The sequence below is a fragment of the Tympanuchus pallidicinctus genome, unplaced genomic scaffold, assembly GCF_026119805.1.
Source record: "Tympanuchus pallidicinctus isolate F22 unplaced genomic scaffold, pur_lepc_1.0 scaffold3, whole genome shotgun sequence".
NCBI classification, from domain to species: Eukaryota; Metazoa; Chordata; class Aves; order Galliformes; family Phasianidae; genus Tympanuchus; species Tympanuchus pallidicinctus.
In genome coordinates, this window is record NW_026294747.1 from 75,480,448 (window position 1) to 75,492,405 (window position 11,958).

Below are 11,958 nucleotides of genomic sequence, written 5' to 3' on the forward strand. Positions count from 1 at the left end.
CGCGGCCCCGCCTCTCGTGGCGCTGTCGCCTAGCAACGCGGCTCCTTGGCGACGGCGGCAGCGTGAGGGCCGCGGTCGGCCCGGCGGCAGCCTCAAGCGAGGGGTGTAAGGCGGGAGCGGACGGAGGATGGCGGCCCAGGAGAGCGTGTATAACCTCCTGCCTCGGCTGGAGGAGAAGCCCGTCAAACCGCCCAGGTACGTGGGGATGTAAAGCACTGTGACCGGTTCTGGCAAGGCACTAAAGTCTGCGGATATGGTTGGGTGTGTTGGGTATGGGCATGGGTATGGGTATGGGTTGAGCATGGGTATGGGCATGGATTGTCTGTGTGAGGCAGAGCTGAAGTTTAGCAGGGAGGTTATGGGAGTGGTGGCATTTGGAAAGATACAAAATGGAATAGCATGGTCTTTTGTTGTGACCTTTTCTGACCTTTAACTTCTTCACGCCTGTTTTTTAACATCAAAGGTATATATCGACATTTAGGCCGTCTGTGAAGCTTGAAATAGAACGAAGTAAAGCACAGTGGAAAACTATGGGGCCAGCAAAAGTTGCGGTGCCATCTCCAACAAACTTTCTGAAGAAACACTCCAAGGAACCCACTTTACCAGCAAGTGAGTGTGTGCATTGATCACATGAAAGGCATGGTGTTCTTTCTCAGCTGCAGCCATTTAAAGACTGAAGCTGTGTTGACAGCATGATCTGTCCTTCTGATACCTCAGTTTGCAGTTACAAAATTTAGATTTGTATGTCATTCTTTCCTGCAACTGATCTTTAGTAATCAAGTATATAATATTAGCAGGCATATTAAAAGTGAACTAATTGTTTGTAATGCTTGAAGTTATTTAGGTAAATACATATATTTGTCTTGATCATCACCAACATAAAGCTTTTCAGTATTCACTGTTGCCTTTTAATCCTGTGGCATTGAATTGACTAGCATTGTCCAAAGTGTAGAACATTTTTTGGAGAGCTGTATGCCACAGTAATAAGAAAACTGGAATATTTTAAAGAGCCAGTTTTTTTCCACCACCCTATCTTCAGGCATAATCAAACACACCAAACAAACAAACAGAAAAACAGAAGAGCTTAAAGTACCATATTAAAAAAATGCCATCTAAGAGAATATGTGGGTCAGCACCAAAGCATATGTAGTACATGCAAATGACTTTAGTGTTGAAAATACAGGCTATGACGGGAGCCTTTGGAGGTGTACTGCCTCAGGTGATATGAATTATCAGAACCTTAAGGTAAGTTTTGGTCCCTGAGGTCCTGTAGGTATTGTAGGTGGTTTTTACCAAAGATCATCTCTTTTTCAGGAAAGCTGAACAACATTCAGTTACTGGAATGTAATGCTTCATGGCATCTGATCATTAATGCTTTCAAGATCAAGAACTTGTTAAATTGCTGCACGCATGTGTTAGATGAACATAAGAATGTTGATTCACCAATAACTTGGAGCAGTCCATGATGTTCCTTTTAAATACTTTTTTTTAAAGTACTTTTAAGTATTGCAAAATTTCTGCTAACTCCTACAAACTGACTATGTTTTGGCATTCAGCACTCTGTTCTATTTTTCTCATAAGAACAATTTAAAATATTTTTATCTCAACTTGCTAATTCAGGACTTCATTAAAAATAACACGTACTGGTGTGTTTGCATTTAGAATTGATATACCATAGCCTCAGAATGGCTGTGACACATCGTAGCTACTATTCAGACTGGTAATCTCATTGCTGTGATTAGATCATAACAGGTTTTGAGAACAAGGTACATCTTTAACTCAGAAAATTCTTGTACTTGTGTTGAATGGAGTTTCATACTTACATCAGAAAACTTACATTGCTTACTGACCTCTTTTTAATGCATGGCACTTTCATCACTTGGAACTTAACCAGTTATCATCTGTGGGATTATGGCATTTTTTTAAATGATTCCTATGCCATCTTGAAAATTGGGTTTGATCTGTCTAGTTAAAAAGTAGATGGTAAAGTCAAAGCAGAAAGATTGTTCTTTTTTTCCCCCCTAAAGTCTAGGATAATGTCATTCTTGGAGAGTTTGATTACCCAGTAAGTAACTCCTTAAAAAAAAGGTATGTTTCCTAATCTACTTGTCTGGTTATATTACTGGTTCGTCTGGTTGTATTACTGATTTCTGGCATTCATTTTAATCAAACTGTGTTACTGGCTGCGGAATGGGGGCTCCCAAAACATCATTTGTGCACCAGTGTTATGCAGGTCAGGGTGAGCAAGTGCTCACTGAGAAGACCAAATTCCAAAATGGTGTCCTTAGAGAATCAGATTTAAATCTGTGTTCTACAGTACAAAATTATGGAAAGCTTTCCAAACAAACTCAGAAAAGCACTGGTTTGTAGGGTCAGCATCAGGAAGCCAGCTGTTGTAGGAATGTACTCTTACATATTAATGTAAGTTGGAGTTCCGTCTGCTGGGAAATATGGTGGGAAATGAGTTGTCTTTCATCACTCAACTGAATTGGCAGTACTTCGGGGACTAGCAACTTTCTGTTGGTGTGTTGGAGAGATTACACCAAAAAGGAAGGGTTCCTGCATTCTTTGGAGAAAGGAGGGTAAGAAGCAATATTATGGAAGAGCAGGAGTAGTGCCACTCCTTAAGGGAGGCCAGGAATTAAGGGTGACCTAAAAATGACCTCACCAACAGGAGCAGATTCACCACAGCAGAAGCATGAAAGCAAAGCAGAGCAGTGATGGAAATGAGTGAGTGAAGATGAGTCAGTGGCCTGGTGATTATCAGACAAGACAAGGTAGCAGGCCAGGTCCGTCCACTGATTCTACAAGACACTTCAGGAGTCTAGGGGCAGGCACACCTGAGCTAGATGAGCTAGGGACTGACTGCCCAGGGCTGGGCTGAAATGAGGTGCGTTGAATGATGCTGGTCAGGACCAGTGAGCTCAGAGTCCTGATAGTGAGCACCTCTGATAAAAACAGTTTTCATTACATCTTATAAGTCCTGTGCCACTACAGTTAAGGAGTACATTGAGTGGCGTATTATTTGGAAAACTTATCTACAAAACAACACAGGATTTCCTAAACTAATTAAGCTTCAATTATTCCCAACAAGCATATTAGTTTTTATTATAGTACTTTCCCAGTTTACAGTACAATCCCAGTCAGTCCTTTCACTGTAGTTACAGCTGCTTTCTACTTCATGTAATTTTGTGCATAATTTTGTGCATAATTTTTCTCTTTTTAAACTGCAAAGCTCTATAGAGTTATTGCTGAGAATGTTTACATGCTCAATTCACAGGAAAAAAAGAACAGGAGAGTAGGAAACTGCCTGCATTATCAGTACCACGGAGGACAGATCGCCCAGTTATGGGAATTCAGAGTAAAAAGAATTTTATAAAAACAAATGCAGTTGCTGCTATCACAGGATTGCCTAAAAAGCCTCAACATATTTATGTTGATAGAAGACAGGGAGACAAATACTTGCTTGAAACTTCAGGACTTGTTCCAAAATATATTAAGAAAAAGGTAAGTAAGTTTTATTAAATTATAGTGAAAGTACTAGTAGTGAGGCCTGTTTTAGATTCTCTATTTCTTTCTCCTATTGAATGTTTAAGATTTTTTTTTTTTTTGAGATATTTTAATATCACTGCTGCTTATGGTAGGCCTATGAAATTGATGAAGGAGAAATCACTGGCAGTAGAGTACTGCCTTTCCTTTGCTCTGTATTCACTTGCTTACGCTCAGCAAAAATGTGGCAGAATGTTGCTGCTAAACCAATAACAAATGTGTTGTGTTCTGCATTGGGATCTCTTGGAGTATCCAATAAGGACACACAGAGCCAGTTTCTTCAGCTTCTGCTCATGTAACAGTCTTTCCAAGGTGCTAATGGAGAGATGGGATCCATTGAGCAAAGTGGGTGAGGACATTTTAGTCAACAGCCCTGCTAACCTTCTAAAAGGTATTTTAACTGAAGTGTGGTAATAAAAGTTTACAGTTTAATGAAGGAACACAGATCAGTATGGCAAGTACATAGGTAAGGATAGTGAATTGTGAAGGACAACAGCAGTTCATTCATAGCCAAGTTATGCAAAAAGAGACATGATGTGTGACACAGCTTGTCACAGGGAAGATGCAGAAAAATGAAGCAGCAGTCCTTGCAGAACCTCTGCATGGCTAACGTAATCAAGAGCACTACTCAACACTGAAAAATTTGTGAATCATCTAGCATTTGTTTGAAAGAAGGTATATTCTGTGTGTTCCCCAAGTGTGTCTGTGATATCCAGAAAAGATTTTTCCTCTCAGAAACACAGATCTGCTGTAGCCATTATGAGATAGTCTGTCATTCCTCTCCAGTTCACATTGTGCCATATCTTTGGCATGCAATGTTTTAGCAGAAATCCAAATACAGGAAGACCTTTCAATGACAGTATCCAAGGAATGTGGACAGTAGAACTTAATGCCATGTGAGAAAATTTTAAGTAGCCTGCTGTCATGAACAAATTTCAGACTTTTCACTCAAACATCAGTTTGTATAAATGTTTTGGTTTCTGAATTCTCTTCTGAGGTTGCGACAAAAATTTGAGGGAAATTGTTTATATATTTTCATAAGAATACGAAGAGGATCACATTTCATGCTTCCAAGAGCATGGTAATTTAAGATTCTATTCTTCTGTGGCACAAAATTCCTTTTCAGACTGTCTTTCTAAATGTGTTGCATTATATGTGACAGGTATGTATTTGTTTTCTTCTTAAAAGCACATTAGGACACTTTTTCCTTGTCGTTATAGGATTATGGTGTTACACCAAAATATGTAACCCAGAGAAGAGAAGAAATGAAGAAAGCTCAGAAAGAATATGAAAACAATGTTTTGGAGTATCTCAAGAAAAAAGCCATGAAACAGCTATCTGATGAAGAGAGAGAATGTCTACTGCAGGTGCATATTGTGATTTAGTGTAATTAGTAATGTGTGCATAAGATTAATAAGGCAATGTAAGTCCAAATAAATGATAAAAGCGTATTAGATTTTTAAGCAAAGCAAATGAGTGCCTACTTCTTCACTAGATGGAGCTACAGAACAGTTGTAAATTAAGCTGAAGGGAGCTGGTATCAGTTTTCAATTCAGTTAGGTTCGTATCCTCTTTAATGGCTTGGAATTTCAGCGAAGCTTCAAAGAAATGCAAAAAATCACAGATGTGGATCTGGAGACAGTTCTGACTCTCTACTTGTGAATCATTAAAAAAAAAACAGTTTTGTTGGTTTTTTTTTAGTAACAGTTTTTTTTTTTTTTTATGTACAATATCATTGCTACTGTTACACTTATTGGTAGTTTCTGTCTTCATTTTGTGACCTCACTGGCTAGAACATAAGGCCGTGCTTTGAATGTGGGAAAAACAGAGAATAGCACTAAACCTGATGTATTTGTAGAGCTATGACTGGAAAATTCCATTTGTCAAACTGTCTACGATACTATCTTTCAGAAAGTTTTTAGTGCACAAGTCTTTCTAAAATGAAATAATACTGTAAAAAGAAGTAGAAAAGTAGAAAAGAGAAAAAGTGGGAAGAAACATTTCAAAAATTATGTCCAGTTCTTAAACTGGTATTCATCATGACTACTTTTTAGGCAAACTTCCTATGAAAATTAGGTTTATGTTCCTGTGATATGTTTTTTAGTCTGTCCATCTGAAGCAAGTGAGCAGATGATGAACATCTGACTCACAGAGATCAATTGATTAATTAGCAAAATCCAAAATAGTAGCGACAGTGGTGTCTTTTATGCAACAGGCAGTAGATGCCTAGGGAGGAGTATGGGAGAGAAGCGAGAGTATTGTATTGATAGCAATAGAAAAAGTATAACAGCAGAGTTGAAGATGAAGATAGCAGGGAAGGTGTGAGACAAGCTGATGATGCAACAAATGAACTGTGCAGCAACAATATATCTGACAGGAGGCATGTGAGTTTTGCTGCTCACAAGTCTAATTTTGTTTGATCATGTTCCATATTTTTCAGATACAACATTGAGCAGAAATCTTTTTTTATTAAAAAACAAAAGATTATTTTTGTTAACTCAGCAGTTTCTTCTGATTTTTTCAAAAACGCTTGCTCATTCTTGGCTCAGATTACTTATATCAGTTCTGTTGTCAGGAGGAATTAATGTCCCCAGAGTATGTGACTCCTACTTGGCGCTCAGCTGAGGACTTGTGGGAAATCCTGTCTTTTAAAGTAATTGACATAGATATTGAACAAGTGCATTATCTGATCTGAAGGAATACGTGGCAGTAGATGTCTGAGAACAAAATTAAAGCTCATGAGCTTACAAAAATAAATGGACATCATTTGCAACAACATTTCTGAACCCTCTCTCCATTATGCTTACTTTGGTTAGGATTTTTGAGAATGAAATAAATGGTGATAAATGCAGTCATATTTCTCACTGATCCAGCACATATTAGCATTCCTTATATAGAGTGAGGAATTCAGTTTGTCATCTAGCCCAGAGCAGTAGTGGTCAGCATATTGCATTGCTGTGGAAGGAACTGTGAGGATGACTTTTGTACAGGGAACGATGATCTGCTTCCCATCTCTCTACTCTGCAAGGATAGAGTATGTTTTGATGAGTGCATGTTCTAAGGGTGTTTTCAATGATTTCTTTCACTAATGCAAAGAAGAATTACTTAAAAAGAAAGTTATTCATGACTCTTCTTTGAAAATTTTGGAAAAACTGTATTTATTTTCATGGCTGTCTATTTGTAAATAGTACCTTATGCCTGGTGGACTCTGAGCTTCATTAAAGTACTTTACAGCCTTGGATTACAAAGACAAGTAACTTTGTATGACAGTCAATAAAGAGGCTTGTATGCTGCTCTTAGTTGCCTGTGTTGAGATAGGATTTTTAAATTTATATGGATATTTGTATATGAAGATTGGAAGAAGCTTTGTGGGCAGCAGAAGATGCTGAATAAAAATATACAAAAACTGTGAATTTCTGTGCAACAAATACGCTACTTTGAATCAATAATATATTAATTCATATTAAAATGTACGTTCTGTTTACTCAACATTTGCAAGAAGAAGTTATTCTTTTCTTTTAAATCTGCTCACACAGTGGACCAAATCAGACAAGTTTATAGGCATGAGAATCCTTGAACTCTGAAATAGAAGCAACAATCTTCAAAGCCAGGACTAAGAGTAATTCTTCTAAATGTAAATTCAGTAAGGCCAAGTTAGCCAATATGGTGGAAAAGATGAACAATAATAGTGGAGAAGAAAGACATGAATTTGGAAATCACAGTGTGCCATGAAATCAGTGTATCTGTTGAAATGGTTTTTAGCTAGAAGGGTCTCTGTTACTGGAAATGGTGCTGCTGGTGGTATAAACTGAGTGAGACTTGCATTTTAATTTGGGCTTGAGTTTCAAATATTGGTATTCTTGTGATTTCTTAAGGTCAGTTGCACCACATATGGTGTAGGGGTATCTGCAGTAGTCAGGTTGCTGTTATGGCAGAAGGGGTTTCTGTAGTGAAGTTTGTAAAATAATTCCTGTTGCCTTTTTGAAAAAAGCAGTCAACTGAGTGATGAGTTTTGAGGCAGTTTTTATGAATCCTAGTGGTTCCTCAATAAGCATGCTGGAATCAGATACAACCAAGCAGTCTGCATTAACTGCCTGTAGATTCCTTCCTAATAAGGAATCTATTAAGTTGGTGCAGTTTTTCTTGAAGATGCTGAGGATTGGAAATGAAATGTAATGTTCCTTGAGTTACTGATAGGCTGTGGAGTTGACTGTTGATCACTGTGTTAATCACACTGATACACTTTCTACAACTTAGTAGATTGTACATAGTAGATGCACTTAATCAAGGGCAATTTTACCAAAAGTAAAGTGATTTATGTGCATATAATTTTTAATGAATTTTTCTCATGTGTTTCCTTTTCTTGCAATGCACTAGGGGCTGAAAAAGAAGTGGGAGGAAGTGTATAACGAATTTCAGTGTCTTTCAGTAGAAATAGACACTATACCCAAGCAGCTGTATAAAGGAAAGCTGGAATCACAGATGAAGCAACTGGAGCATGACATAGATGTAATTGAGAAGCACAAAGTTATCTACATTGCAAATGAGTAAGGACTGTTTTTCAGACATTGCCTCTTTCTCTACCCTTGTCCATCCAAGAAAAAAAACCCAAAGCTCAAAAGAAGTTGAAATTATTCAGAAGGAAATATTCAAGTAATAGAAATATGCAGCTTCTTAGTTATTTGTAACAGCTTCTCTAATTCTCAACTGTACAACTCATTTTTTTCAAATAAACTTAATATAACTTTATATGAACATGAATTTAATCTATTATTTTTTGTAATTTTTATTGACAACTAAAATGCCTCTAAACATCAGGCATAAAAAAATACTGTTCTGTATTGTATGTATACTGTATGTTTGAGGCACTTCTTTCCTTACACAGCCCAAACTAGGTGGAATAATTGTCTGCTGAAGACACCTTGGTAAACATTCGGAGTGGGGTGGCTTCTGCTCTGGTCAATAAAGAGCTGTTGCATTTTACTTAAATGCTTGAATGATTATATTTCTAAACAGTTTGGTTTCTACACAACGTTTTGTTTATGTAAAAATAATGTGATAATACTGTATTAAATCTACAACTCAAGTAGAAAATTGTGCTTTAATTGCTACTGTATGTGTAACGTTAGAATGAAAACAATATACAAGCACCTGAGTTGTGTAGATAGAAATGATACAGGATTGCATAGTGTACTGCATCTGTTTCCATGAAAAGGAAAAATTCTATTCTTTCCTACTGGTTAACCTTTGCTTCCAGACACAGCTTTTTCTATCTTATATCAATTATTTCCATCAGCAGCTGTTGTGAGATCTTTATAAGTGACATCAGCACAGGATGAAGTCAAGAATTTCAATTGAACTTCTAAAAGCCAAATTTTAAGCCTGTCTGGAAAGGGCTTTGAAGATTTAATGGTGATTCTAGGTTACATTTCTTGTGCATCTTAAGCTTGTCTTTGCATCCGCTAGGGGAGCTTGAGAGACAGATGTCTATTTTGTTGTTTCTCACTTACAGGAAAGCAATAATGTTTACTTTTGAAAAACAAAAAATGTGGGATAAAACTCTTTTCATGAATATGAATTTCGTTTACTGCTTACTCGTGATTTATACAGTATAGTTCAAGAGCACCACTGTAATCACTTAATAACATGCCACTTTATCTGCTAATGAAGTACAGGGCGCCTTTCTTAAAAAATGCTGTACAACCAAACATGACTGTTAGTTTTGACTTCAAAACAGCATGCATTCCCACTGCATCATTCTCAGTTTTAAGTAGGCCATTTGACTGAACTAGGCTGAAGATCTGGATTTGGGTCTTTGTTTTATCATCAGTGCTATCTTAAAATGCAGAGTTGGAGTCTGCATATCCCAAAAGTGAGGAAAAGCAAGTTAGTGTGCAGACCTGAGAGCAGAATTTCTGTTGCTAATGGAAGTTATAATGTTCTTCAGTTATAAAACATTTTTAACTGTCTTCTTAGTTTAAAACAAAATAAAACAAAAACCTATTATATAGAAACACGTCATTTCACACATTTCTTAACATTTCAACATAACATTACAGTGCCTTTTGTTACTTTGTTTTTACTTATAGTTCAATTAGTTTTCTTCAGCCGAAGTTTCAGACCTCCTTCATCTTTATGGCATTCTGGCCATTATGGCAACACAAGCTGGAGGTTTTTTCTGAACAGCTAAGCAATATGTAATTTAATGTAACTAAGAAATTGTGTGTAATAAATATGCAGTTCAAAATTACTATTGCCAGTGATAACCTTCCTATCTAACTGTGACCAGTTTGTATGCAAGTGAAAAAGAATTGATGGGAAAGTAAAACAAACTCAGGATTGATTGAATGCTTTCCTACAAAAAACTGAGTTTAGAATAGTTTGGATTTTTGTGTTTGTTCATTTTACTGTAATTTTTTTCTACGTTTGGCTTTTCTAAATTTTCAGGTGGAAATAATTTCATAATTTCTGGAGATGGGCTGTAGAATTACACTAGTCCTGACTGGATAGGGTTTAGACTTCAGAAATTCAATATATTTTTGCAAATGTGGAAGTTAAATTTCAGCAGGATTATTTATTGTGGACTATGAGTATAATGGAACTAAGTACAGGTGCTGTGGGACTTGACACTTTCTATAATACAGTTAAAACTTCATTTTCAAAACCAGCCACCATTATGGGAGTTCTGTTCACGAGCTATAAGCAGTATTACCAGCTGAAACATTCTCTAATTTCATTACTCACTTACTGATAAGCAATTAAATCATAAGAAAGAAAATAATCAAATTACTTTTGATATGTAATAGTAATTTTTTCAGCCAGCTATTTTTAAATGATCAATACTGCATTGGATAGCCATCATAAGATACACTCTAAAGAAGATATGAATTCTGTATTGGTAAGTAGAAGCTCTGGTGCCACAAACTGAAAATATTTCCTGTTGAAAGTTAAGCATGACAAACTGTGCATCTATTTTCTTAAATATAGCAACATGGAATTATGATGAATATCTGACTGGCTGTTCTTCAGAATGAAACTATTTATATTCAGGAAGTAAGGAATCAGATATGGCATCATCACAAACACAGGGAGTTCCTGATTGCAAGGCTCTGATAGAGCTGCCTCGAGCAAGTGACAGAACTGGTGAAAGCATATGGGCTCCATGTGGCTGAAAGCGTCTTCTCAGGATCTGTGTGCGTGCTTGGACACTAAGTCTGAAGGTAGCTCATCAAAACCTTCCTTGCAGAAGAGTAACTGTATTCCTCTCATTAAATAGTGAGGGTGAAATTCCTCAATAATTTCATTTTCCTAAGTCTCTGTATGTGTCTTGCTTAATTTTGGGGTTTGGTTTGTGGTTTTTGGTTGTGTTTTATTAGGAAGGCACATTCTGGCCTTCTGTGTATTTTTTTGTAAAAAATTGGCATCACAAACAGTTGTAATTGTTCTGCCACACAGCTGAAATGTAGTCCTTTCACTGGCATATGTTTCAGAGTAAACACCAACAGCACTAATGAAGTCATCATTCAGAAAAAAAACTTCACCTATATGCAGGTTAATGGAGGCCTAGATAAATGCTGTTCCTTGGCTGTGCTTTCATCCTCAGTTTTATGATGCTTATAGTATTAAGAATATAATTATAGGAGGGACTGATGGGAAAACCTACTATTAAGGTTCCTTGACATTTCCCATAGTCAGGGAAGCCAGCTGCTGAGTCTGGAGTCTGATAACTAGAGGGGTGTTAAGCCTGACCAAACTCAGTAAGACTGGCCATTGCTCCCTGTGAGTGGATACCAGAGGTAGTCATTTATACTCAGCTGCTGAATTCCCAGATTGTATTTTTATTTCATTCTGCCTTGATCTTGCTCCAGCTCCTTTTTGTTTCATAATGTTATGTAAACACTGTGAGTAAATTCAAAGTTTTCATCCTCCAGGCTAAGCACTGGCATTATGGTATGAACACATGGTGAGTTGAGTTTCTTGTTTGTGTTATCTTTTCTTTGCTGTTCAAATGGTGCTGAGGTAAATACGACTGCTTTTTCACCAAGTTATAAAAAACACACCTAATTTTTTTTTTTTCTAGACTGTATCTCTAACGCCTGTTTGTATGTGAGTGAACATAGCCAAATGGTAGATTGCATTCATTTTGGCTATCTTTGATGCTGCTAAGGGAATGCACTTCTGTTTGATCACAGTACTAACCTGTGTTGTTAATTCTTATCTCATGCCTTCCTCCACAATGACTCCACAGCACAGAGAAATTTGCACAAATGCTAGAGTACCTTTGCCTTCAAATTCTTTCTTAAAGGTTCCTTTCCAGGGATGCCTACTAAGAATTTAACAGCTGGGCTGCTTGTAAATCTGAGATTAGAATTTACTGTGCTGACCTGTGCAGTTTCCTTGAACACCCCA

At 37.1% G+C, this 11,958-nt stretch overlaps 1 protein-coding gene across 1 annotated transcript; it reads left to right on the forward strand.

Moving 5' to 3' along the window:
* Window positions 1–32: 32 nt before the first annotated feature.
* Window positions 33–9,799, forward strand: ENKUR (enkurin, TRPC channel interacting protein). Its single transcript, XM_052695315.1, has 5 exons — window positions 33–195; window positions 464–609; window positions 3,281–3,507; window positions 4,770–4,916; window positions 7,927–9,799. Exons 1-5 carry the CDS (start codon window positions 128–130, stop codon window positions 8,098–8,100), a joined length of 762 nt encoding a protein of 253 aa, XP_052551275.1. The 5' UTR covers window positions 33–127; the 3' UTR covers window positions 8,101–9,799.
* Window positions 9,800–11,958: the final 2,159 nt, after the last annotated feature.